The sequence below is a fragment of the Aspergillus undulatus genome, assembly GCF_047715775.1.
Source record: "Aspergillus undulatus strain CBS 261.88 unplaced genomic scaffold BDV17scaffold_1, whole genome shotgun sequence".
NCBI lineage: Eukaryota > Fungi > Ascomycota > Eurotiomycetes > Eurotiales > Aspergillaceae > Aspergillus > Aspergillus undulatus.
In genome coordinates, this window is record NW_027396605.1 from 304,519 (window position 1) to 326,959 (window position 22,441).

The 22,441-nt window shown below is 48.1% G+C and overlaps 12 protein-coding genes across 12 annotated transcripts; 5 read left to right on the forward strand and 7 right to left on the reverse strand.

Annotated features, from left to right (window-relative positions):
• Positions 1-40: 40 nt before the first annotated feature.
• Positions 41-1,286, reverse strand: BDV17DRAFT_2410 (uncharacterized protein). Its single transcript, XM_073755965.1, has one exon. It carries the CDS (start codon positions 905-907, stop codon positions 245-247), a length of 663 nt encoding a protein of 220 aa, XP_073621016.1. The 5' UTR covers positions 908-1,286; the 3' UTR covers positions 41-244.
• Positions 1,129-2,441, reverse strand: BDV17DRAFT_248550 (uncharacterized protein). Its single transcript, XM_073756116.1, has 2 exons — positions 1,975-2,441; positions 1,129-1,928 (listed from the first exon to the last, which is right to left on the reverse strand). Exon 2 carries the CDS (start codon positions 1,919-1,921, stop codon positions 1,544-1,546), a length of 378 nt encoding a protein of 125 aa, XP_073621017.1. The 5' UTR covers positions 1,922-1,928; positions 1,975-2,441; the 3' UTR covers positions 1,129-1,543.
• A 28-nt stretch (positions 2,442-2,469) lies between these two features.
• On the forward strand, positions 2,470-4,790 carry BDV17DRAFT_2324 (kinase-like domain-containing protein). Its single transcript, XM_073755808.1, has 3 exons — positions 2,470-3,035; positions 3,103-3,484; positions 3,539-4,790. The coding sequence occupies exons 1-3, from the start codon at positions 2,637-2,639 to the stop codon at positions 4,459-4,461; spliced, it is 1,704 nt and encodes a 567-aa protein (XP_073621018.1). The 5' UTR covers positions 2,470-2,636; the 3' UTR covers positions 4,462-4,790.
• Positions 4,791-7,417: 2,627 nt separating this feature from the next.
• Positions 7,418-8,334, forward strand: BDV17DRAFT_248553 (uncharacterized protein). The gene is made up of 2 exons (XM_073756117.1): positions 7,418-7,704; positions 7,837-8,334. The coding sequence occupies exons 1-2, from the start codon at positions 7,556-7,558 to the stop codon at positions 8,138-8,140; spliced, it is 453 nt and encodes a 150-aa protein (XP_073621019.1). The 5' UTR covers positions 7,418-7,555; the 3' UTR covers positions 8,141-8,334.
• Positions 8,335-8,701: 367 nt separating this feature from the next.
• Positions 8,702-10,033, reverse strand: BDV17DRAFT_278521 (kinase-like domain-containing protein; the record flags this gene model as incomplete). Its single annotated transcript, XM_073759545.1, has 2 exons — positions 8,702-9,462; positions 9,535-10,033. 2 exons carry the CDS (start codon positions 10,031-10,033, stop codon positions 8,702-8,704), a joined length of 1,260 nt encoding a protein of 419 aa, XP_073621020.1.
• A 1,205-nt stretch (positions 10,034-11,238) lies between these two features.
• BDV17DRAFT_248556 (uncharacterized protein) lies at positions 11,239-11,911 on the reverse strand (the record flags this gene model as incomplete). Its single annotated transcript, XM_073756118.1, has 1 exon — positions 11,239-11,911. A coding segment is annotated over exon 1 (217 nt), but the record flags the coding sequence as incomplete, so codon positions are not given.
• A 98-nt stretch (positions 11,912-12,009) lies between these two features.
• On the reverse strand, positions 12,010-12,670 carry BDV17DRAFT_2589 (uncharacterized protein). Its single transcript, XM_073757383.1, has 2 exons — positions 12,293-12,670; positions 12,010-12,244 (listed from the first exon to the last, which is right to left on the reverse strand). The coding sequence occupies exons 1-2, from the start codon at positions 12,569-12,571 to the stop codon at positions 12,122-12,124; spliced, it is 402 nt and encodes a 133-aa protein (XP_073621022.1). The 5' UTR covers positions 12,572-12,670; the 3' UTR covers positions 12,010-12,121.
• Positions 12,671-13,691: 1,021 nt separating this feature from the next.
• BDV17DRAFT_2575 (uncharacterized protein) lies at positions 13,692-14,398 on the forward strand. The gene is made up of 3 exons (XM_073757203.1): positions 13,692-14,009; positions 14,057-14,124; positions 14,186-14,398. The coding sequence occupies exons 1-3, from the start codon at positions 13,799-13,801 to the stop codon at positions 14,294-14,296; spliced, it is 390 nt and encodes a 129-aa protein (XP_073621023.1). The 5' UTR covers positions 13,692-13,798; the 3' UTR covers positions 14,297-14,398.
• A 1,080-nt stretch (positions 14,399-15,478) lies between these two features.
• Positions 15,479-16,067, reverse strand: BDV17DRAFT_248564 (uncharacterized protein). The gene has a single exon (XM_073756119.1). The coding sequence runs from the start codon at positions 16,040-16,042 to the stop codon at positions 15,797-15,799; it is 246 nt and encodes an 81-aa protein (XP_073621024.1). The 5' UTR covers positions 16,043-16,067; the 3' UTR covers positions 15,479-15,796.
• Positions 16,068-16,289: 222 nt separating this feature from the next.
• On the reverse strand, positions 16,290-16,894 carry BDV17DRAFT_248565 (uncharacterized protein). The gene is made up of 2 exons (XM_073756120.1): positions 16,551-16,894; positions 16,290-16,496 (listed from the first exon to the last, which is right to left on the reverse strand). Exons 1-2 carry the CDS (start codon positions 16,773-16,775, stop codon positions 16,383-16,385), a joined length of 339 nt encoding a protein of 112 aa, XP_073621025.1. The 5' UTR covers positions 16,776-16,894; the 3' UTR covers positions 16,290-16,382.
• A 377-nt stretch (positions 16,895-17,271) lies between these two features.
• Positions 17,272-18,826, forward strand: BDV17DRAFT_285923 (ferric reductase family protein; the record flags this gene model as incomplete). The annotated part of the gene is made up of 5 exons (XM_073760799.1): positions 17,272-17,511; positions 17,558-18,302; positions 18,352-18,419; positions 18,479-18,668; positions 18,723-18,826. The coding sequence occupies 5 exons, from the start codon at positions 17,272-17,274 to the stop codon at positions 18,824-18,826; spliced, it is 1,347 nt and encodes a 448-aa protein (XP_073621026.1).
• A 793-nt stretch (positions 18,827-19,619) lies between these two features.
• BDV17DRAFT_285924 (uncharacterized protein) lies at positions 19,620-21,958 on the forward strand (the record flags this gene model as incomplete). Its single annotated transcript, XM_073760800.1, has 8 exons — positions 19,620-19,646; positions 19,695-19,760; positions 19,817-20,026; positions 20,085-20,147; positions 20,196-20,349; positions 20,416-20,768; positions 20,856-21,376; positions 21,430-21,958. The coding sequence occupies 8 exons, from the start codon at positions 19,620-19,622 to the stop codon at positions 21,956-21,958; spliced, it is 1,923 nt and encodes a 640-aa protein (XP_073621027.1).
• Between the last annotated feature and the right edge of the window lie 483 nt (positions 21,959-22,441).

Below are 22,441 nucleotides of genomic sequence, written 5' to 3' on the forward strand. Positions count from 1 at the left end.
ATAAATAAGGGTCATCATCAAGTAACGCCGGATTTCCTGGAAATATGAGCTGCGTTATTCATGCTATGTAGCGATACATACCTAGGATTTGTGATTCTACTCGTGGGCGTTTTGGCGACCGCTCGTTGACTTCTTCGCAGATGCTGTATGTCCCATGCAGAGGGTTCTCTTGTCGTCTATTTGGGGGATTTTGTTCCTGGCTAGAAGCATCTGGATCACCCCTTTGCCCTGTATAACACAAGCTTCAGAAATTGAACCCCCATAAAAAACTGGAGCCGTCCTTACCTGCTGAACTTGCAATTCTCGGTGTTGCTTTAAGGAAGCCATCAATGTTCCTTTTCTCTAATCGTGCTGGGGTGGAAACAGTCAAGGCAGCCACATCGTGGCTCCCAGGGTCGTAAGGTGGTAAGTTGCGGCAAATAGCGATGGTGACCGCAGAGAGCGATTCTTGAGGTGGGCATGATTTCCACCAATCTTCAAGCTGGTTGTAGAATGGGCCAGAAGGTATGGGAGGCAGAGTAGAAATATGATATGACAAAGAACAAAGAACAAATAGTTCCACGCTGATTGAATACACCTTTCTGGCAAAATGACGCGCCCGACGTCTGCGGCTCCGGCTCGACGAGGATTGCTTGCTCAGTGACTCATCGGTTTCTACCAGCAGGCTAGCCCATGAATTAAATTGATGAATCTCATTATCAGAAAGGGGATCTTGGATTTTCAAGAATTTATCTTCAATGCGAGGTTTGAATGGGTTGGCAAAGAACGTGCTGGTGGTTGAGTCCATGTTCGCGCTGACAAGCTTTGGGAAACTCGCGGGGTATCTTACTACATTTAAGTCCCATCCCGTCCCATCCCGTCCCATCCCGGGCACGTTACGAGTGAGGAAATTCACAATGCCTATCATAACTTAGTGGGGCAGATTCGAAGTTTCCGTGCTCATATCTATTTCCGGCTCGGAACAATTGTAATATTATCTTATCTCGCTTGGGAGTATGGCATAATCCAGAATCTGGTTGGCCTTTTGACATTTATCAGTGATTACCCATCAACACATTTACCAATGCTCGAACCAGAAGGCTATTGCTCGACGATATCTTCCATACTGCAACCCAGCCGAGTTTCTCCTAGTGGCTACCATAAATAGACTGTCACGACAAAAGGGTCGGCGGCAAATGATTGGGTAGTAGCTTGCCGCCCAACCTGTCAGTAACTGATTTGAGTAACAGCTGACCTGTGTCTCAGATAATAGAAGTGTATTCGCCCAGGCGATGTAGCTACCTGTAGAATATAATCGCTCGAGTCATTCACTACGAAACAATCACGAGCTATTCAAGGTAACCTCATACACTGTATTTTATGTTTATCACACGCTGTTTGTACGCAACTATAAGCCTGCAAAATTATCGAAATTACATCAAATTCTTGATTACCACTTTAAGATGCATGGATTAAAGCAGGTGGTGTATCGACTCGAAGCTGACTACCAACACCATCCAGAACAATGAAGGAGCTATGCAAGAATCTGCATAGTCTTTGGCGCTTACTCCTTCATATTTTTCTTTAATTCTTCAAACAACTGCTCAACTGCCCCCTTCGCTGCGGACGCATCTGAAGTAATCGGGATATCCGCTTCCGACCATACTTTGTGGGAATCTTTGTTTGCCAACTCTTTCAGTGTCGCGCTTTCTGCGTTCTTGTTGATCTGCCACTTGTATCGCTTGTACTCCTTCCCGTCCTTCGTAACCTTCTCGCCGTTATCCAGGCGCGAACCAATCGTCGTATCGTTTGAACCGGATTGGGCGGGAGCAGCTCTGGTTCCAGCGATGCCTTGACCTGAGGCTAATTTTGTCACTTGAGATGACCTCCCCAGGACCCAGTTCTTCAGGGCATCGAGAGACTCTCTTCTTGCACGACTCATTATGTTACTGATAGAGTCAGCATATAATCTCATAATGTACTCTAGGTGCTTACCTAGCAATAGTCCAGAGGAGCGGGGGGGATTCTCAGATATCAAGAAGGAACGCGATATTTCTTCGAGAGGCTATCAATAACTGAAGTGTGCAGGCTTTGAAGGAAGCGAAATGGTTCCGTCAAGTTACCAGCTTAAGTAGTAATGGACCAAGGCTGTTGACATGTCTGCTGGTAAATCATTGGACGAAGCAAAGGGCCCAAGCGACTTCGCCTGGTTTACACCATCCAACCATAGAAGTAATTGGACTGATGCAAGAAGAATCACACCTGCAGCTTTGCAACTCAGCTTAGGGGCCGGATGGGCGCCTAACATATAGGGTTGATTGGTTGTTCATGCCAGCAAGAGCCTTTCAGCTTTGTCAACTCTTGAGGCTATCCCGTCATTGATGTACGAGTGTCATTATTGTATGATTTAGTATCATTAGATATGATTAAGTGGCTTCCGGTTTGAAAGGGCTCGATTCCCGACGAGCTGCTTTCCATTCAGAAATATCCCCCTCCAGACGGTCACTCCACGATTTGGGCAATTTGGCTGACAGCTGCTGCTGACTAACGTATCACATGATTTTATGTCTTGATTGCACGACCTTCCTTGACAGCGGCATCCGACTTCGCACTTTGCATTCTACTCTTTATTATTCTACTTAGTGTTACTCAATATCATGCGCAGCGCCTTTTCACTGTTTAAAAAGCACAAACGGATGCCGTCCTATCTTTCCGGTCAATCAGCAACCAGCCTCAACCGGTCATTTCACACAGATTACAACGCGAACGATGACTGGTTTCGCTATACAAGAGGCCGATTTTTATTCAATGAAACTCACGAAATGGCAATACGTTACGTTAAATTCAATATGAACGAGCTGGTAAAGCATGCTGCTGAATCAGTTGGCCTGACATCTGCACAATGCGCCCGGGTTGAGAAGTTCCCTGACGGGATGTTCAATAAGACATTTCTCTTTACAATGCAGGACGGTACGCAAGTCGTAGGTAAAGTACCAAACCCGAATGCCGGGCGAGCTCATTACACGACTGCCAGCGAAGTGGCAACAATGGAATTTGTAAGCAGGAATCCATAACTTGTTTTGACCCTGTCTGCTCCGCCTTTATCTAATGCTGCACTCCTAGGCTCGGAATGAGTTACGCACCCCGGTACCGAAAGTGTTAGCCTGGAGCTCTAAAGCGGAAGACAACTCGGTTGGCGCCGAATACATTATAATGGAAAAGGTCGCCGGTGTCCAGCTTAGTAAAGTTTGGCCGGTGATGGGTATCAAGGAAAGATTTGAACTCGTGAAAACAATCTCCGGATATCAAAAAGCCTGGATGTCGACATCTTTCGCTCAATACGGAAGTCTATACTACTCGTCTGACATGGGAGATTCCGATGGAAGTGACCTTGTGAAGGGGGATAGGTCTATATCCAAACATCGTCGGTTTGCTGTTGGCCCGTCAACAGGCCGCGAATTTCTCGACGATGGTAGAACATCATTGGACTTTGATAGAGGCCCTTGTATGAAATTATAATTCGCCCTTTCGAAGATATGTGCTTACATGGTCATTTTAGGGAATAGTATGGAGCAATATAAGTCAGCGGTCGGCCTTCGAGAGATTGCATGTGTGCAGAATATGACCCAATTACCTCGATCAATGTTATCGCTATATGGCCCCGGCACGTACTGCCGGTCTCGTTCTAAAAAGATAGCAGCTCTTCGAAGCTATCTTTGTCTTGTGAAATACCTTCTACCAACAGATGCATCAATCACGTCTGCCTTCCTATGGCACCCTGACCTTCACGCGGAGAACATCTTTGTTAACCCTGAAAGGCCAGCGGAGGTTCTAGGTATCATAGATTGGCAGTCAAGTGAAGTGTTACCGCTTTTTGACCATGCACGCCAGCCATACTTTCTTGATTACGATGGCCCTCCGTCGACAGGTCTTGATCCACCAGCATTCCCGGAGGGTTTCGACACACTCGATCCTGCCGAGCAAGCTGAAGCCCAGGATCTGTATCTAAAAATGTCACTCTCAGCATTGTATCGAAGGTTCACTTACAACAATAACGTAACATTATTCAAAGCCATGGAATTTCGACAGACTACCAGCTTTGAGATGCTACTTCTTGCGCAAAATCTCCTTATAGACGGGGAGGCATTATATCGATCTAGATGCCTTGATCTTGAAAAGGAGTGGACAGCCCTACCGGGTGTGCAAGCCTCTGGTAACCCGCCGTTTCCATTGCTGTTCTCTGCAGATGAAGTTGCTTTGATTAATGAGGATGCTGCTGGCGCAATCAGCGGTATGGAATTAATGCGGAGCCTAAGACAATCGCTGGGCCAGATGTGGCCTGAAAAAGGTGTTGTACGGCCCGGGCAATACGATGAAGTAAAAAAGCTTCTAAAGCAAGCAAAGGTGGAGTTGATTGACCAGCTAGCACATTCTGAAACAGAAAAAGTTGCATGGGAAGAAGCATGGCCATTCGATAGCTAGACCAACAATACTTTTTTTTTTTTGCCTAATGGGTACAGCCTCCGTTTTCCGGACATCAGGGTTTAGAGCCGCGGCCTAACGCCAGATATCTTGCAGGCTACAGTTTTGGGTCGGTCAAATAAAAAAAAGGATGACTTCTCAAAGGTTCTCGTTGGGAGCTTGCAATTCTCATCACCTAATTATCATTACATCCTCTCCCGCCATTTCATCCGTGCTTGCCAACTTTCCTCCGGGTTTTAGCACGAAAATGGCTGGCAGTTTTTGATACGCGGGAAAGATGCAGGGGGTGACATGATGTCAAAAGGCCTCCTTTTTCTTTTGAGGGGCTGGCCGTGGTGCTAAATCTTCAGTACAAATCATATCGCCCTCTAATTTTGGAGAGGACACGGTTATGTTTCTATGCCGTAGGGTACTTATTCTATAGACACCGCTAAATCATCTGGCCTACACGTACCAGCTGGTGTAGAGACCCAGTAACTCGGATCATTGGCCGCCCAGGCAACTTACAAGCCCCATCGTTCCTGTTTTGCCGATCCAATCACCAGTGAAAAGGAATGCATTAGCGCAAGCCAGAGCAAAATAGCTCTTCATTAATGGCTTTCGCGAATTGAAGGTCAGCTTTTCAGATTCGCAAGAGCGGGGTCTTGCAAGCCAGTGGTCACGCAAATAATGGGAGATGTTGTGAACCACATAACTTGCTAGCCGCGCGCATACAGAATGAGGAAAATTTAGAGCGGCTGAAACCAATCAGATAGGGAAGGGCGGTGGTGAAACACTTCCTGCGGAAGCACGGACGGCAATTGCTCATCTCGCCATAGCTTTCCCCTACTTTGATGATCTTGCCGATCTGGGACGGCCACCAAACAGAAGACTAGACGCCGACACAAACTCAGTCTCAGCAGCCTTCGACATTTTCCTCCTAATCAGGCTGGCTGTCTTCTGGAGGACTGTGCTGGGGTGTTTCAAAGTCCACGGACAGCCCCACTTCAGCGGAGATCGAGGTACTTAGGTGAGAATCACGGCCGCACAACGAGGATCTTCGTCCGGATTCGTTCTTCTGCAGCCTACAGACAGGTGCTTCGACCTCCCAAATTTGCCCACAATCAGCCCCCTAGATGTCAGATACAGTGGAACCTGGCGGCTCTTCCATGTCAGACGAGTAGTATAGACTTCCGTATTGAGCGAAAGATGTCGATATCCAAGCTTTTTGATATCAGGGCATTGTTACGAGTTCAAATCTTTCCTTGATACCCATCGCCGCCGGCCTTTCCCGTTATAATGTATTCGGCTGCTCTAGATGAAGTAGAAGTTGATCCACCAGAAAACCGGCAATCTAGTTCTCATCGATCAGGGACGTTCTGTCGATGACAGTACCACTACCCTCCTTACAGTACCACGGTTGAGTACAAGCAGCCCCATAAAGTTCTCCGTCCAAACTCTACGAGTCGGACTTTCACCGATGGATTTTGGGAAACAAAATTGAAGCCAGAAAAACCCCTGGTAGACGAGGCAGAGAAGTTGAGACACGATGCAGACTGGCTGGCATCCAATTCATATCCCCCAGCTTCAAGTCCACATGCCCTCAAGTTTCTCACCACCTGTCAACTATATCCAGTGCATCGCAGAGTGCCAGTGGCTTCACCCGTACGATCGTTTCTGGCGATCAAACCCCCCCCCCCCCACCCTCTTTTTCCTAAGATACCGCTAGTATCCCTCGCCTTCAAAATCGTCCGAGACACGGTGAACGACCGATGACGCCCAAATCAGTCGAAAGTCAGAACCGACAAGATACACATCTCAGCACCATATTGGGGCAATTTTGACCAGGACCTCGGTTAGTCATTCCGCGGAGCCTTTCAAAGGGCCAGAAGTGATCCGCCGTTCGGGGCTGGGAAATCATGTATGACACACTATTCAAAAAGGAGTTGATGCGGAATCTTGATTACTCAACTCGATCCCCGCTCTGACAGGGGCAGCACTCCGTACAATACTTTTGAAAAAGTAACAAGTTTACGATTCAATGGGCCCCAGGAGTCTCAGTCTCATCTCAAATGCGTCTTTTGATCTCGGCGCTCCACCCGTTTCGCCGCACTTTATGCTGGCGTACTCTGCGCCACCGTCTGCACACTCCTGTGGCCGGCGGCACCCTCCTCCAACAAGGGTAGGACAATTCCAAAAACGCCGCCATGGGGTCTTCTATCCCTCTCACGACCACAACGAGTGGACTCGATTTGTCACTGTACCGGCGCCGAAACGTAATCGAACAATCCACTCTGGGCAATAGATGTCGTCCTTTTGGCCTTTTGGCGAGTGTTTTTCAGTGTCAACTGCGCGTTAGTTATTGGGTCATCCGTGACTAGTAAATATTCTTTCCTCTGGGACAACAAGCGTTTCAATATCAAGAGGTGCGCTTAAATGGGCCTCCTGATTGGCCAGGTTGCGTACCAGAGGCAAAGAGCGGATGCGAAACGAAGCCGACTGCGCGGTCGAGTTTCTTCCAGGTGTACTTCTTAGATCCAGTACTTCTGGATCTAAGAGAAATCATGCCAAGGAATGATGCGATTGGGGAAAAGTTGGCTAGCCATGCCTTTCGTGGCGCCTTGGTTCGTAATGTCGCTTCTCCCCAGTACCTATCAAGTCAATTTGAAGCCTGGTATATGAGACCCTGTGAGGAAATCGAATATGTGATTGAGCATGAGACTTGTTACTCATTTATCGCTTGGTTATACTATAAATAACAGAATCTGGCTACTGCATTGGAGGGAGCGGTTTGTATGTTTGGACGCGATCTTAGCGCCGAGAGTTCACAAGCACACTTAACATGACTTTAAACTCCAACAAAATGATTTCGGTTTCTATACTTAGATATCTAGGCGCCCACTGGTCTCACCATATTAAATTGTTGTTGTGAGCGCCAAAAGAGAGACGTGATCAGCCATGCAAGTTCTCTGAGCGGGGCATAGCAAGAGATATAAAGAGGTAATAAGCTGCCTCTGACAGATTATGACTTTTGGTATTATTCACTACATCCCAAGTTCTCTCGTCGTTAAACCACTCAACATATACATCTTTTTACATTTTGCCTTTGAACAACATGGCTGGTGCTAGAGAGGGCGTCAATTTTGTTAGAATCTTCTTCTACGGTGGAAACACTATTAGTCCCGAACGCAAAAGGAGTTTAGTGGCCCTAGCCTATGCGACAGCACGGGATCAACTACTGGCCCCCAAGGCAATTTTGATTCGGTGAGTCCCGGGCACCAGAGGGACGCTATTACGCTTCGTCCACTCTTTCTACCGTGATACACATAAACACTACCAATGCTTGGTGCAGATGTATACCTCGTTAGAGTTTTATGCTAACGAGTTGCCTATTAGGTCCGACATGCACAATACCACCACCAACAACGGCAGGCATGTCGTAGATCCTAAAGGCTGGCATGGAACTTTCGCCTTCAAGGGCAGCGATCAGCTCCTACGTGAATACCATGTAGCATCACACGGCTATACCGATGGTAAAGAGGACTTTGCTCTTAAGGAAGCTACTCATACCTCAGAGAAGGCGGACAGCACTCGTCGTGGCGGGCCGCGGTCCGATAAGATTGTTTGGCCAGCCGAAGAGTTGCTTGAAGAATATAAAGACAGCCCCATCGGCTACTCACACCTACCAGTTCAAGGTTAGCTGCTATGTAGTAGCTCGTGTTGAATTCTCGGGGCTCGGGACTCTCTGGTGTCAAAGGAATCTGCTGCAATCCAGACGTTACAAGTGGACTTTAAGCATCTAGGGGTTTCGATATCGATGTTCAGGATCTTCATGTATATTGTCGTCCCTACGAAGCCCTACTTCGATCAATACTATCCATCAAGGACTCAAAATCTCTTGCTTGATAAACTAAAGCAATACTACAGGAGAGAATTTTAATGCCTACATCAAGCTGGCATTTTCGGCTATTGCTTCATGGGCCCTTATCAAGAGGGTAATCCCATCAAATGCGGCAATCATGTAGCCTTTGAGATATGGCTGGCTATATATAGCAATTGCCCTGCCCATATCATACACGTATTTCCCCGCCTTGCACAATCTTTAGTATGATTGACCATACTTGGTTCTGATCCACTTCCAAACTTCCCATTCTTACCTGCTGTCCTTGAACCCTATTTGGGTACGGAACTGCGCATAGGTCATTTGATATGACTATTGCTACATGGATTTTCTGTGTTAAGCATTTCAAAGGGAATAATTTTAGCTCCGCTCGTAATCAGGCAATGCCCATTTAACCATCCACTCCGACTTTAGCACCTCTTCAGCTGTCGGTCGCTCTTTCGGCCGGAATGACAGCATTCGGCGCATCAAATCCAGAAACGCAGTTTTCTCATTTTCCCCTATCTCGTCTCCTACTTTCCGTCTCCAGTTCTGCACACCGACCTCAAATGACTCCTGAAGTGGAGGCCATCTATTTTCCCTGTGGGATTCCGTTGGACGCCCATCCTCATCAAAAAATCGCGGTCGTCCTTCCCAGCGTCGCCACCACTCCGAAGGCATAGGTCCAAGCACATCGATATGTTGAGACACTATCTCATCCTCATGCACGAAATCGGTGCTAAAAATAGCTTTCATTCCGATGATCTCCCAGATTGCCGTAGCCAGACTCCAGATGTCTGAGGGATATTCAAGGCGGGTTTGCAATTCGAATTTGGCTTCTGGAGCTCGAAAAGCGGGTGGTGTATGGCAGTCTTGCCCAAGACGATCTTCCGAAGCGGGTGAAAATGCCTCACCAAAGTCACTAAGAAGCGGGTGCGCGTCGGATAAGGAGAACTCCTCTGCATATTTTCCTAAGAACAGCGGCACAACTGCCTTGTCTGGAGCATTAGGGGGCAATGGTTCCCCGTCGCATCGTGTGACAGGGACTGTCTCGGGCTCACCGTACTTTTCGTATAATTGACTGATGGACAGGTCATCGAAGCTTGATGGGAGCTTGACCAAGACGTTGCCTAGATGTATATCTAGATCAACGATTTGCGAACGTCAGCTTACTAGTGGAAAATGCACGTAGATGTCGTGATCGCATGACAAACCTCCGTGAACATAGCCTTGAGAATGTGTATAAGCAACGGCCTGTGTAAGTCCATATGACAGTGCTCGAGCAACTTCGAGGGGGAAAAGACGGCTAAAGGAGATCTCCCTGAGATTGCATTGTGCAGGGGTCACCGTGTAGCACATATGTCTTCCATTAGGGCCTTGCACTTCGAATTCATCTAGGAAAATAGGTACTAAACCATGTCCGGGGTGTGCGGGCGAGCGGGACGGAAGAGGAGCAGACAGAGCCTTGAGGACTTTTGTCTCACGTGGAAGCGAGTCTGCTATATTGACCTTGACTGCAACATATCGCTTCAGATGAGTATCCAAGGCAAGCCAAACCGTCGAATAGCCCCCAAAGCCAAGTTTATCTGCAATGTGGTACCTGCCATTTAGCACGTCCCCGATCCTGATGGGATGATAACCCCCAGGCTGATATTTTTCGAGTGCCTCTACACCCTTGATCCAGTTGTACTCGATGCGATGGTTCTCGGCCATTACGGACCCCAGCCGCGCGAAATGTCCCGATTTAGGTCGTCGAGGGCGGAAAAGGGATTGGAAAATTGGAATTGAAGGCGGACGTGAGGTCGGTAGTATACCAAATAACACAGGATTCGTAAATATTTTCGAGCGGCCAGTCATGGTACGTTGGCGTAGTTGTTCAAAGATATTGCTGGAAGCGCTCTTGGAACTTGAACACAGGCGCCATGGCAAAGTTCATGGTGAAACGTGACCACGCCTCTTTTTAGCTCGTCCTTTTGATTAGTCATCTCTAGCTAGAAACTGGAACCGACCAGGCCTCGTCCAATTGGCAGGCATCCATCGGTTTACAGTTCAATATGAAAACAATTGGTACCTGAAGTGGAGTTTAGACACAGTGAAGTTCAAGCTGAACTGCAAATGCAGTATGGCACAACACTTGATTATCCCATAAAATGCGGCGCAAACCGAAGTTGGGTAAAGTTAATCCACCAATCCCAATATTGACACTTCTGAATCCACTGGGGTAGTCGAGCGACTGGTTGCCCGCACACCTCCATGTTCAGATGATGCAGGCGGATAGTCTGGCATACAGTGTGATTAAGTACCTCCAAATAGCCAAGCAAGGAATTGCAAACGCTCGTCGGGCGGTAGAAACACTGAAAGCGAAGGGTTGTGAAACAGTCTCCCTTAGACGGCAGCGTTGAGGGAAATCGAGACCATTTGCCAGCGCCCTCGTCTGATAGCTGCGCCTTTCGCTTAGTCCCTGTAGACTGTCGACTAACGGTGTTAGGATGCGTCGGGCCGGTGCCTTGTTGGGAGAAGCGCAGTTGTTGACTGTCGTGGATGCGATGATGGCTACATGTCTAAGTGCTGTCATTCTGGCCACTTCGCTGGAATCTCGATAAGAACAAAGACCCTCCAATAACAAAGAGACTATAATATTGACGACCTGGTTAAGCCGTGTAATAGTAGCGGTAAAAATGATGACCCACTTTTTGAGCACCCTGTTGAACACAAGGTTCCCATACAAGTCCAAGCCAGAAACTGTGGCCTTAAATACGGACGTTGTATTGGTCTTGTCATACACTTTGGCCTGATTTTGTTGGCCCCAAAACCCGTGAGTCATATTTTTAGAGGCAGTCATTAATGCCACTTTTACTGGCGTTGAATCTGGTCTCACATTGTTCCTATTCTGTTGGACACAGCTGTAACTCAGAAGTGTTCACTCTCTCGCCATAACTATGAGCGCGGCCTTTGTTTCTTCAGTCTCCCATTGAACGGAAACACCATAAAGTCTTGTTATGTCATCATCCATAGTTCAGCGTGGTCAGCCTGATCCAATTCGAGGACGCCCGAATAGGCAGAGGGGCAAGGTTGCAACCTAATAGAGGATATAAATAGTAGCACGGCTTCGCTGAAGAGTAGGAGGGTTCTTAAAGAGACAAGGCATCCCCCACTTCCTTCCCCTAGCAGACTCCTCCGCATGGGATTAATGCTAGCAGCTATTACGGAAGTTGACATATCTAGGCCTAGGTCCTCAAGCGAGCTCTGTCACACAGGCTGGGGTCACATTAACTCCTCATTTCCTCGTTTAGTTTGTTGCGGTAGCACGCAAACGCGAAACGCGAGACTGAAAGCTACAACAACCGCCACTCGAGAGATCTTGCTACATGGATCTCCAAGCTGACTGGGCAGAATGACCATTCTTGATTTATTTATACACCAAAGCCACCTGCTCTGAGTGTCCATTTACAAGATAGATGATAGGAGAGACAATGCGACATCCCTTGTTTACGCCTGTTCGTTAATTACTAATCTAGCGTTCTTTACGCCTTAGGCACAGATAAATCCCCGTAGTTGTAGACAATGGAGCACGTCTCGATGAGATCCGTCGCGCTGAAAATACGCATATGGCACTATTCAGCAGGATTATGCCGATTAGTGTACTCGTTTCCAGCTAAATTGGGGTCGTTTGAAGGCAACGAAACCCGCGACAAGATGATGTATTTTCATATATCTGTCGTAGAAACATATTCTTATTTCACAAGACGTAGTCGATGATACGACCTAAATGCAAAGATAAGATAAATTCACAAGCATGCCTTAGGAGATGGTCTTCCCTAATTCAACCTCAGAGCCTCCTGTTTGACTAAGTGAAGAACATCCATCGCAATTAGGAATAATGTCCCCCAACCTCAGTTGGATTGGATTAGGGAAACATCCGTCCTAACCCTTAGTACAGTAAGAGAACGAGAAAGGGTGAGTTCAACTTACCAAGTCGGATATCGTACTGATCCAGTCCGCTCGCGCTGATGAGTCAAAGATATATATCTGGCCCGATTTCCGGACCCGAACAGCAACAAAAATATCCGATTCACATTCAAGGCTGTATTCCGCAGCTTTTTTGAATATTCCCTTCTTTCGTTTGTAACGCTGTTGTGATTTAGCTTGAGCGGTGTCTGAACGACGTTTCCTTGCCCATGTTGAGTTCCGGGCCATGGTGTGATTTCCAGGGCTGTCAATATTTCGTCTATAGGTGAGATGGACGCTCATTAAGTAGGCTTCAGAGCGAGCCCGTCAATCTCAGTGCGGAACCCTGGCCTACAATCTGGAGTTCCCCAGCGACCTGCCACTGCGGTGAGCATCTTCCCCAGTAAGGCCTCATCCAGGCCTACTACTATAAAGTTGCCCCCGTCTGACGTTGTCTCTGTCATGCGCACCCATTTCCTCTCTATTCCTTCACTTGTTCAAAATGGATGCCTTGATAATACGCAATTGCCGCTGGCGGCATCTTTACATTGTTGTTCTTTATCAAGACTGCGACATTTTTCTCTTTACTTACTATTCCCCTACAACGCCATCTCACTTTCCCTGTTTTTGTTCCACAACACCGACTCTTTGGTCCTTGCATGCTGGCGTTCTAATCCATGTACTCTATATTTTAACTATATATTTTTGTCGTCTTTTTTCAAGCTGGCGCAATGGCCACTGTGGGTCGCCGAGCGGGCACCCTGGCTATCATCTACCTCTGTCAACGATCCATCTAAGCTCTCTGGCTGACTTCCTTGACATCTACTTACAGACTTGCCGGAAAATTCATCGCGCGACTGGATAGATGGCCGTCGCCCTGCTCACTATCCATGTTATTTCGGCTATAGCTGAGGGACCCAGGCTTCTCCTTTCCGAGCCACGGAATCTCTACAGTGTGATTGTATGCTAAGAGCTCCATCGGGTCACAACAATACTAAGAAAGATAGGGTGCTGCCTCTTTAGGCGTTCTGGTTCTCCTTTCCGTTCCATGGTTTCGTCGCTGGTCATACGAAGCCTTTCTCCGAGGACATCAGGTCCTTACAGGGCTCTCTGTCTGTGGCCTGTGGCGTCACCTACCCCATAAAACCAGCGTGCCCGCGATATACCTTATCGTTGCCCTGGGACTTTTAGCAATGAGCTTTGTTATTCCGCTAGCGTCTTTTCTATATGGAAACGGCCTCTTTGCCGGCCGGGGTACATACTCGGAAAGCCGTCGTGTCATACATATATTCAAAGCCAACTCAGGAGGACAGTAAAGAAGCAACTATATCCGCCGTCAAGGTCCGCTTACTTTTACCCCAACCGCTTAAAGTGGACGCAGGCCAATACATCAACTTCTGGATGGGGTCAGTTTATGCGCGTGGATGCAGACACACCCCTTCATGGTCACGTCGTGGTCCTGGGGTAAGCAGAATACTTTAGATCTTCTGGTGCAGCCGCGCCGTGGTCTGTCTAAAGATTTTCTCCGTTATGCGGAGGCGGCGCCGGATAGTTCGGTTTCATTTCTGGCCTTATTCTCCGACCCGCACGGATTCAGAGAGAATGTTAGCCATTACGAATCCGCTCTGGTCATCGCCAGCGGCTTTGGGATTGCGGCTGTGGTTCCATATGACCTACGGTTGTAACACTTGCACCTCCCAAGTTCGCCGTGTGCATTTGGTGTGGCAGGTGGAGTCCAAGGGTGAGTCCTGGTCCGACCGCAGGTCCAGAGCCCCGCTGACGAGGCAGGTGTGGCCACCTCGGCCCAGGAGCAACTGAATCAGCTCCTTGAAGATGACACCATGGATGATGGCTATGTTTGTATTATCGATTCCCCGCAAGTTCACTGAGGCTGATCAAACCAAACTGATTTTCTAGATACTGCATATCTCCATATACGTGGCGCACGATCTCAAACAGCATAAACAGTCCTTCGGGGAGCTCGAAAGAGCTTGCTGTGCCGGGGAATACCGCCTTATGAAAGCCTAGTCTCGCTGGAGTCTGGAAAGCTGATTGAGAGGCTGCTGAATATCCGAGACGAGCAGGGCCGGCTACTGGTCATAGGTAAGTTTCGCTGGGCCTGTCATGTCACGACTTCTGCTGAATGGGTTACTTCAGTCTCCGCAGCTGATCCGATCAGATACCAACTACGAGAGATCGTGCGAGGATACCTTCATCAGAACGTTAAGCTTTCAGAACTGGAATATCAACCCATGGCAGATCGAGTCACGTGGAGCAAGGAACTTTGAGTAGACCTCGCCATATTGCTTTTTTGGTTGCCCGTGGGTTACCCAACAACCCGCCAAGAACCCAAAGCTTAATATATTACGGAAATATTTATATAATTTATCTACTACTACATATAAATTTCCGTAACTATAGTATATATTACCGTAATATACTTTTCTTGGCGGGTTTTGGGTCGGGGGTCGAAACCCAACCCGCGATTTGGCGAGGTCTAACTTTGAGCCTTGACTATGGAGATGGCTGGAGCGCGCTGGTGGCTCTTATAGGGCAACAATGTCGGGAAAAATACAGATGATATCGATTGTTTGGGTGGTTGGTTGTATGGAATGGGGGATCTGTACCTGCCAAGGCTGAAGTTCGGCTCAGGAGCCAGGACTCAGAAAGTCATGGCGAAGTGACGAGCCCATCGAACCACGGCTGCGGTGGTCGTCGCTGTATTTTGGGAAGCTAAAACGGGCTGGTTTCGATAACTTACAAGAATCAGCCCATTTCGTTTTTCTTTTTTATTTTTGTTCGATTTGCACGACATCAGTGGTTCAAAAGAGTAAGTAGGCATTATGGGCCCTTGACTTTATTATTACACCCCACAACCTCCATGTGAGATGTGTAACTGGTCAGTACAGTAACCAATTATTCTGGTATCACACTAGGCTTGTTAGGGAAGGAGACAATCGGTTCTGGACTCATATTATTACGCTCCATGAGGTTCGGAGATTTGGAATCATACTGGTATCTGACGGACGGGAGGGATCGGAATCCTCTATATTGTAATTTTACGCCGTAGTTTCAAGAATAACTTACGGCTCGTATCTTTCCTATGCTAGGATGCGACATCTGGGATCGCAGGAATGGCCCGCTTCTCGAGGTGTTCAACTCACGATGCTCAACTCACGATGCTCAACTCACGATGCTCAACTCACGATGCTCAACTCACGACGTTCAACCGTGAAAACCCTCATGTTTTGGCGCCTTCCCGATTTTATTAAAGCCTTTCGAACTAGTGGAAATGATATTCAAGATCAGCTCTATACAGCATCTACTGAGGATGAGGAAGCTTGGGCGACCCAATCAACCGAAAATAGATGGGACCTAATCTACGCCACACAGATTGCTAAGGAGAGAATCTCCGACTTTCCATGCCCAGCCCAGAGCTCTGCTGCGGCATAAATATTTCCTTTTCTATCGTCGGCATGCTGAGTCGGGAGCTTAACATCCATCAGCGGTTCACACTCCAGATTGATTTTACAAAGTTCTATCTGTTTTACAATGGCTGGGTTTCAAGTTGGTGACCCAACGCTTTCCTCTCGCCGGGGAGCTGGAACTATTGGATGAATGTAATTCCGAACTGCCGTGTGGGTCACTATATTGGAGCTGATTAGTTGAAGTTGAATGGTGCCTGGCTGTTCTCCCAGGGGATCCCCGGCGAGACCGGAAGGACGCAGCGAGACAAAGAGTTGCCAAAAAGCCTTCTTTGGTGGTTGAAACCATGGGTTTAATTCACTTTAGGGCCGAGTCATATTTGTGAAAACCTATCAGCGTCAGTTATTCCGAGTTGTAGATATTAACCATTGTACGTACTCTTATCTGTCTACTCTTACCGTACATTTATAGAATGTAGGAAACTACGCTCATCTATAGTGATGCGAAGGCCCAAGCTACTCATAGCCACCCGACCAAGGCTTCCAGGAAAATACGCTAGTCAAATTGGATCATGTTGAGACCGAAATTGGTTTCCGCCAGGTGCCAGTGCTGCAATATGTGGGCAATCTCTCAATAGATAATATGATCTACAGTAAAGACAGGGGAAAAAAGATCTCATAACCATGCCTCACAGTGTGCTCTTTTCTGACTGGTCTCGTATTTGACTAAGGGGAGGACATCCACCACAATCAGGGAAAATATCCCCCACTGTCAACCGGATTGGATTGGGGAAACATCCCCCCTGATCCTGTTACTACTGTACTGTAAGAATATGGGAAAGATGGCTTCAACTTACCAAGTCTGATATCGTGCTAATCCAGTTGGCCCTCGCGGACGAATCGAATATATATATCTGACCGGTTTTCCGGATCCGAACGGCAACAAAAATATCTGACTCGCATTCAAGGCTGAATTCTGCAGCTTTTTTGAATATTCCCTTCCTCCGCTTGTAGAGCTGGTGAGACTTCGCCTGAGCAGTTTCTAACCGGCGCTTTCTCGCCCACGGTGCTTTCCGGGCCATGGCGTATGATTTCCAGTGCCGTAAATTCATGGAGACAGATCCTCCAAATGCGAGATAACCACTCTTTAAGTAGGTTTCACAACGAGTCCATGAATCCTTCACAGTGTGATGGTATGGAATTCCCCGGCGAGCTGTCACCGCAGTGAGTTCGTTCCCCGGTAAGGCCTTACATGGGAACACTATAAGTTCCTTCCAAGACTCTCCCTCTGAACCGCATCTACTTTTTATTCATTTCCTTTGCTCGCCCAAGATGGATGCCTTAGTATTTTATGCAATTGGTGCTGGCGGCATATTTGCATTGTTTTTCCTAGTCAGGATTCTGGTGTTTCTCTCCAATAGGACTCATTTGTTCACCGTTCCTGTATCGCGTCATTTTACTCTCCCTGTGCTTGTTGATCAGCACCGATTCCTTGGTCCTTGGACAAGGGCCGAAGTTTTCCTCTATATAACCTATATTGCGATCAATACCTTTCTGGTCTTTTTTCGGGCTGGGGCGATGACCGGTGTCAGCCGTCGGGCAGGAACCCTGGCTCTCATCAACTTGATCTTCCCTCTATCAACAATCCACATCAGCTCCCTGGCTGACCTCCTCGGCATCTATTTACAGACCTGCCAAAAGATCCACCGCGTGACCAGCTGGATGGTGGTTTTCTTAATCTCTGCCCACATTGCTGTGAGCCTGGCCGAGGGGCCCCGGTTTCTGCTTTCCGAGTCACGAAACCTCTATACTACGATTGTAAGTCCCGAGATCCAGGGGGTTACGGCCATGCTAATATTAGCAGGGTGCTGGATCTTTAGGCGCTTTGACTCTCCTTTCCCTTCCCTGGTTTCGCCGTCGGTCATACGAGGTCTTCCTTCGGGGACATCAGGCTCTGGTAGGGCTTTTTGTCTACGGCGTTTGGCGCCATCTCCCCATTCGGGATCGGGTTCCCGGAGTGTACCTCACTGTTGCCCTAGCACTCCTTGGGTTGAATTTCGTCGTACCACTGCTCTTTTTCCTCTATCGAAACGGCCTGCTTGCGGGTCGCGGTGCTCCAAGAGCCATAATGTCCTATGCATACCAAGGGGCTACCAAGGAGGGCGGTGATGATGCAACCGTGTCCGCTATCAGGGTCCGTTTGAGCTTGCCTCGGCCGCTCAAAGTGGACGCTGGCCAATACATCAACCTCTGGATCCCAGGGGTCGGTCTAGGGGCGTGGACACAGACACATCCTTTTGCAGTCACCTCGTGGTCCCGGAGTAATCAGAATACCTTTGAGCTTTTGGTGTGGCCGCGTCAAGGCCTTTCTAAAGACCTCCTTCGTCATGTTCAAGCAGTTCCAGACAGTTCAATTTCGTTCTTGGCGTTATTCTCCGGTCCGCACGGAATTAGCGAGGATGTCAGTCATTGCGAAAGTGCTCTTGTCGTCGCCAGTGGCTTTGGGATTGCGGCCGTGATTCCGTATGTCAAGAAAATGATCTATGGCTATAATACTTGTACGTCCCAGGTTCGCCGTGTGCATTTGGTGTGGCAGGTGGAGTCTAAGGGTGAGCCCAGTCCTCCAATCATTTCCCTAGAAAGCTGCTGACTAGCTAGACGTGGCTATCTCAGCACAGGAACAACTTAACCGACTGCTCGAAGATGATACCATGGATGATGGCTACGTCGGTGTTCCCGATTCGTAGCGAAACTGTAGTAAAGCTGACGAAGACTGAATGCCCAGATACTCCATATCTCCATCTACGTGGAACATGATCTCAAACGCGATAAGCAACAATTCGGGAAGCACAAAAGGGCATGTCTTTACCGGGGGGTACCACATTATGAAAGTCTTGTCGCGCTGGAGTCGTCCGGCAAGCTGATTGAGAGACTGCCTAATATCCGAGATGAGCAAGGCCAACTACAGGTTCTTGGTAAGTCTGCACGGAACTATCATATCAAGGTGGATGCTGAACTAGCCGCTTTAGTCGCCACAGCTGATCCGATCCGATTTCGCCTGCGGGAGATCGTGCGAGGATACCTCCACGAGCGCGTCAAACTTTCTGAGCTGGAGTACCAGCCGAGCGGTTGAATGAATACGCCAGGATTTTGATTCAAAGGTCATAGGTAAATTACGCGAGGAAGGACACTTCCCTGAGTTGTGGCTGCGAATAAAGTACAGATGAATTGAGTCGGTATATTACGACCAGGTTCCTGTGCCTGCCAAGAGAGAACGGAGCCGTTCGAGATAGACTTTGGTAACTTAAGACCGATAAAATGCTTTTTTATCCATTTTTGATAATTAGACTGGCTGAAATAAATTGCGGATCCGAATCTCCTGCGACGGATGTATTTTTGCTGTGAAGTCTCCACAGAATTTTAGCCCAGTTGAAAGATTGAGCGGGTAAACATGAAAGCTGGACTCGTAATATTCCGCCCCACAATTGATTTGGAATTCTGATGGCGTTAGAAAGGCGGCCAGCACCATTTTTACCGTATCGCTGTACTGCCGTTTCGAAGATTTATCATAATAACTTACGGCTAGTATTTTTTCCTGGTTTCAGGTCGCTTGTCGCTTGTCTTGCACCACCGTCTGGAATCGCAGGGAAAGGACCATGATTGCCCTCAAGCTCACCATGGCCCTCGAGTGTTGCTCTCTGAGCACTCGTTTTTCCCTCTTCAGTTTTCTGAGAAGCTGCATTCGGCTTTCTTATAAAAGCGGTTACTTTCCTCTCTCTCTTGCCACGATGTTTGCCATCAACCAGCCGCTTCAGCTTCATCGTCGGGCTCCAGCTCTACCTTCACCCGATTTCTTCGTAGTTCTCCTGTAGTCGGTTTATAACTCCCTGGAGTATCTCAGTGCCCTTGCAGCTCGTCCCACGAGAATGAACGAATTGACGGTCCACCTCGAGGTAAGTTCGGGCCTTTTGTGCTCTTCTGTACTCACATGTTTTCGGCAGCCAATTTATATATATGAGAACGGTCAGACTCGCTCCCAAACTTTATCTGAGGACCAGTGTGCTGGTGTAAGACATTCTGGTTTGTCGAAAAATTCGTCTAGTTGCTGCTGACACATTCCCAGCTCGCTCGCCAGATGGGAAAGAGTTTCCAAGCACTGAGCAACGTGGATAGTTCGCAAATTGATAACGTGTTGGAAAGGATTCTTCGGATGAAGTTGATTCACTCATACCAGCTCTCGAGAGATTTCAAGCTCGTCTTCCAGAGGTTCTTTCCCGCGGATCCTGCATCCGCTGCTACCACGAAAACTTTTACTCTTGGGGCAGTGTTTGAGGTAAGGGTAATGGATCTTTTCAAATGGTATCTTCAATGATTCATACTCCCATCAATAGGAATCATTCGCTGATAATATTCCGCCCGGCCCTTTGATTCTGGAAGACAGAAAGCTTGCTAAGGTTTGTCATTGATCCTTTAAGGTTGCTCATGAACGCTTATTCCTCTAGCTTGCTCAACGCTTCGGGGAAGATTTAGAGACAATAAGGTCACTCGATATAACACAAATAAATGATGTTTTCAGGATAATCCAAGGCCTCGATTATTTGCAGCTGTATTACACCCGGCCAGATCTAGGTGAAGTGCCCTTCGGCAGTGCTGCTAGTTCCTCCATTCCCAGCCACGATCATGTCACGTCAACGGAAACTAACACTTAGCTTTTTGCTCTAGTCACCACCGATGACGATGCTCTATCGGATGGTCTCGACGAACCTGCCAGCAGCACGAATGAACGCCCGAAACGAACGATTTCCAATCCTGAAGACAAACTCAACAACGGACCTGTAAGGGAGCCGGCCCATCAAAATACTTCGGACCCCACTCATAGTGATATACGCCCTGGTGTTACATCCGAAGCCCTCCGAACCGAGACTGTGCCACTCCCTGTGTCAATTTCTCCGATGACCGACAATGGAGCCGCAGCCTACCCTACACCGCCGTCTGATTGTGACTCAACCCAGCCGAAGAGGCGGACTCTCTCTGTTTCTCGGGCCTCACCCAGTAACAAGCGAGCAAACTTCAGAGTAAGATCGACCCGGAAGAAACCATGGCAAAGGAATCAAGCTAGGGTGATGATAAGGTCAAATCCAGCCGCTGAAAGTCTATTGAAGGGTTGCAACTTCAACGGAAATTATGTCGGGGACGACGGGATCGAAAAGGTCCTTAAGGCGGATGCTTATCTTCTCCCCACTGATCCTGCTGAAATGTTGAGATCCATTTCAGATCAATGGCATTATAACGTGTTGCAGGACCGACATGCGCTAGGCCTCCCCAAGATATGGGTAGGTATAAATCCAGCGGTACACTACATACGAATACTCAAATCTAGCGCTCTTGACCCTGTTGCGCATAATGTTGCACACGTGCTGTTCCACCTCAACTACGATGAGCTCTGCAGCTATCCCGAGAAATACTGTCCTCGTCCCCGTAAGGAAAGGGAGAGGGCGGAGACTTATGTCCTTAACTGCATCACTGAAGCATATCATGATAACGCAGGTCGATGCTTGGAGGACGAGGCCTTACGCACTGACATTCTTAACATTTATAACCGAAAGGGCAAGTGGTGTTGGGAAGTCGTAGCGACTGTGGGCGCTGGTGTTTTATTGTTTCCCGGTGAATGGGTGCAGAAAATGTTTGTTCTCCGTCAATCAATCATTATCCCCTCGCTGCTAATTCCAGCATTAGGTACTCTAAAACGTTCAGTGCTGTCCAAGTCAATGGACTTGTCACATATATTTCCTACACTCGTCCAGGGTCGGTTCGCCTATTTCGCTCGCTTGAGGCGACTATGAAAAGCCTCATGTTCGGGAAACTTCCCGATCTCATCAAAACCTTTCGAGATGGCGGAACCGATCTTCGAGAGCAGCTCTCTAGAGCCTATGCTGAGGATCTACGCGCTTTAGCGAGCCAATCCACCGAGAGCAAATGGTGCCCAATCGATGCCGAGAAAACTGCGGTGGGGAGAGTCTCTGACTTCCTTCATTTCCAGGAAGAACCCTTTCTGCAGCAAGACTTCCCTCTCCAGCAAGACCCCCCTCTCCAGCAAGACCTCCCTCTCCAGCAAGACCCCCCTCTCCAGCAAGACCTCCCTCTCCAGCAAGATCTCCCTCTCCAGGAAGGCTTCCCTCTCCAGCAAGACTCCCCTCTCCAGGAAGACTTCAACTTCCAGGAATACTTTCATATCGACAAAGAGTTCCACAGCCAGGAAGACTGAGTCTTTGGCCCTGACTGAGGAACGCTTCAGTTCCAGATCCTCAGCGCAGAAGTCAGTTCCGTGAGGATTCGTTATCGCAGCTTTCGGCGTCGTCTTCTTTTTGTTTCAAAGGATATTCTCATGATGCTGTTCTGCCAGGGAAAGGGTGCCGTGACCGAATTGTCAGTGAATCTCGGATGAAAGTAATTCCGATCACTCAGCATCTGTCACCTAATAGCGGATGCCTCTGGTTGGTCAGAATTGACTATTGCCAAGCGGGACTCTGCTTGGGATACCCGACGAGACCAAAATGCCGCAGTGAGATGAGGAAAACAGATCCTCCAGAGTACCTTTGATCGCTCCTTTGGTTAACACACTTGGTCAAGGCCAGGGAGGAGATATTGGTTTGCATTTACCCTATTCGATTCAATATTAATTAGAGATATCCAATCCAGGACAGGATTATGAATCTGGATACAGTATTTCTCATTGCATGGAGCTCAG

What these genes read in the sequence shown, in the direction of transcription:
- BDV17DRAFT_248550 (XM_073756116.1), bottom strand. Translation starts at nt 1,921, where the DNA reads ATGAGTCGTGCAAGAAGAGAGTCTCTCGATGCCCTGAAGAACTGGGTC.
- BDV17DRAFT_2324 (XM_073755808.1), top strand. Translation starts at nt 2,637, where the DNA reads ATGCGCAGCGCCTTTTCACTGTTTAAAAAGCACAAACGGATGCCGTCC. An exon ending in AAGTGGCAACAATGGAATTT is followed by an intron (nt 3,036 to 3,102) that starts GTAAGCAGGAAT and finishes CTGCACTCCTAG; the next exon opens with GCTCGGAATGAGTTACGCAC. An exon ending in GGACTTTGATAGAGGCCCTT is followed by an intron (nt 3,485 to 3,538) that starts GTATGAAATTAT and finishes TGGTCATTTTAG; the next exon opens with GGAATAGTATGGAGCAATAT.
- BDV17DRAFT_2575 (XM_073757203.1), top strand. Translation starts at nt 13,799, where the DNA reads ATGCGGAGGCGGCGCCGGATAGTTCGGTTTCATTTCTGGCCTTATTCT. An exon ending in GTGGCAGGTGGAGTCCAAGG is followed by an intron (nt 14,010 to 14,056) that starts GTGAGTCCTGGT and finishes CTGACGAGGCAG; the next exon opens with GTGTGGCCACCTCGGCCCAG. An exon ending in ACACCATGGATGATGGCTAT is followed by an intron (nt 14,125 to 14,185) that starts GTTTGTATTATC and finishes CTGATTTTCTAG; the next exon opens with ATACTGCATATCTCCATATA.
- BDV17DRAFT_248553 (XM_073756117.1), top strand. Translation starts at nt 7,556, where the DNA reads ATGGCTGGTGCTAGAGAGGGCGTCAATTTTGTTAGAATCTTCTTCTAC. An exon ending in CCCAAGGCAATTTTGATTCG is followed by an intron (nt 7,705 to 7,836) that starts GTGAGTCCCGGG and finishes GTTGCCTATTAG; the next exon opens with GTCCGACATGCACAATACCA.
- BDV17DRAFT_2589 (XM_073757383.1), bottom strand. Translation starts at nt 12,571, where the DNA reads ATGAGCGTCCATCTCACCTATAGACGAAATATTGACAGCCCTGGAAAT. An exon ending in TCAGTACGATATCCGACTTG is followed by an intron (nt 12,245 to 12,292) that starts GTAAGTTGAACT and finishes ACTAAGGGTTAG; the next exon opens with GACGGATGTTTCCCTAATCC.
- BDV17DRAFT_248565 (XM_073756120.1), bottom strand. Translation starts at nt 16,775, where the DNA reads ATGGCCCGGAAAGCACCGTGGGCGAGAAAGCGCCGGTTAGAAACTGCT. An exon ending in TTAGCACGATATCAGACTTG is followed by an intron (nt 16,497 to 16,550) that starts GTAAGTTGAAGC and finishes TAACAGGATCAG; the next exon opens with GGGGGATGTTTCCCCAATCC.
- BDV17DRAFT_248564 (XM_073756119.1), bottom strand. Translation starts at nt 16,042, where the DNA reads ATGGTTTCAACCACCAAAGAAGGCTTTTTGGCAACTCTTTGTCTCGCT.
- BDV17DRAFT_2410 (XM_073755965.1), bottom strand. Translation starts at nt 907, where the DNA reads ATGATAGGCATTGTGAATTTCCTCACTCGTAACGTGCCCGGGATGGGA.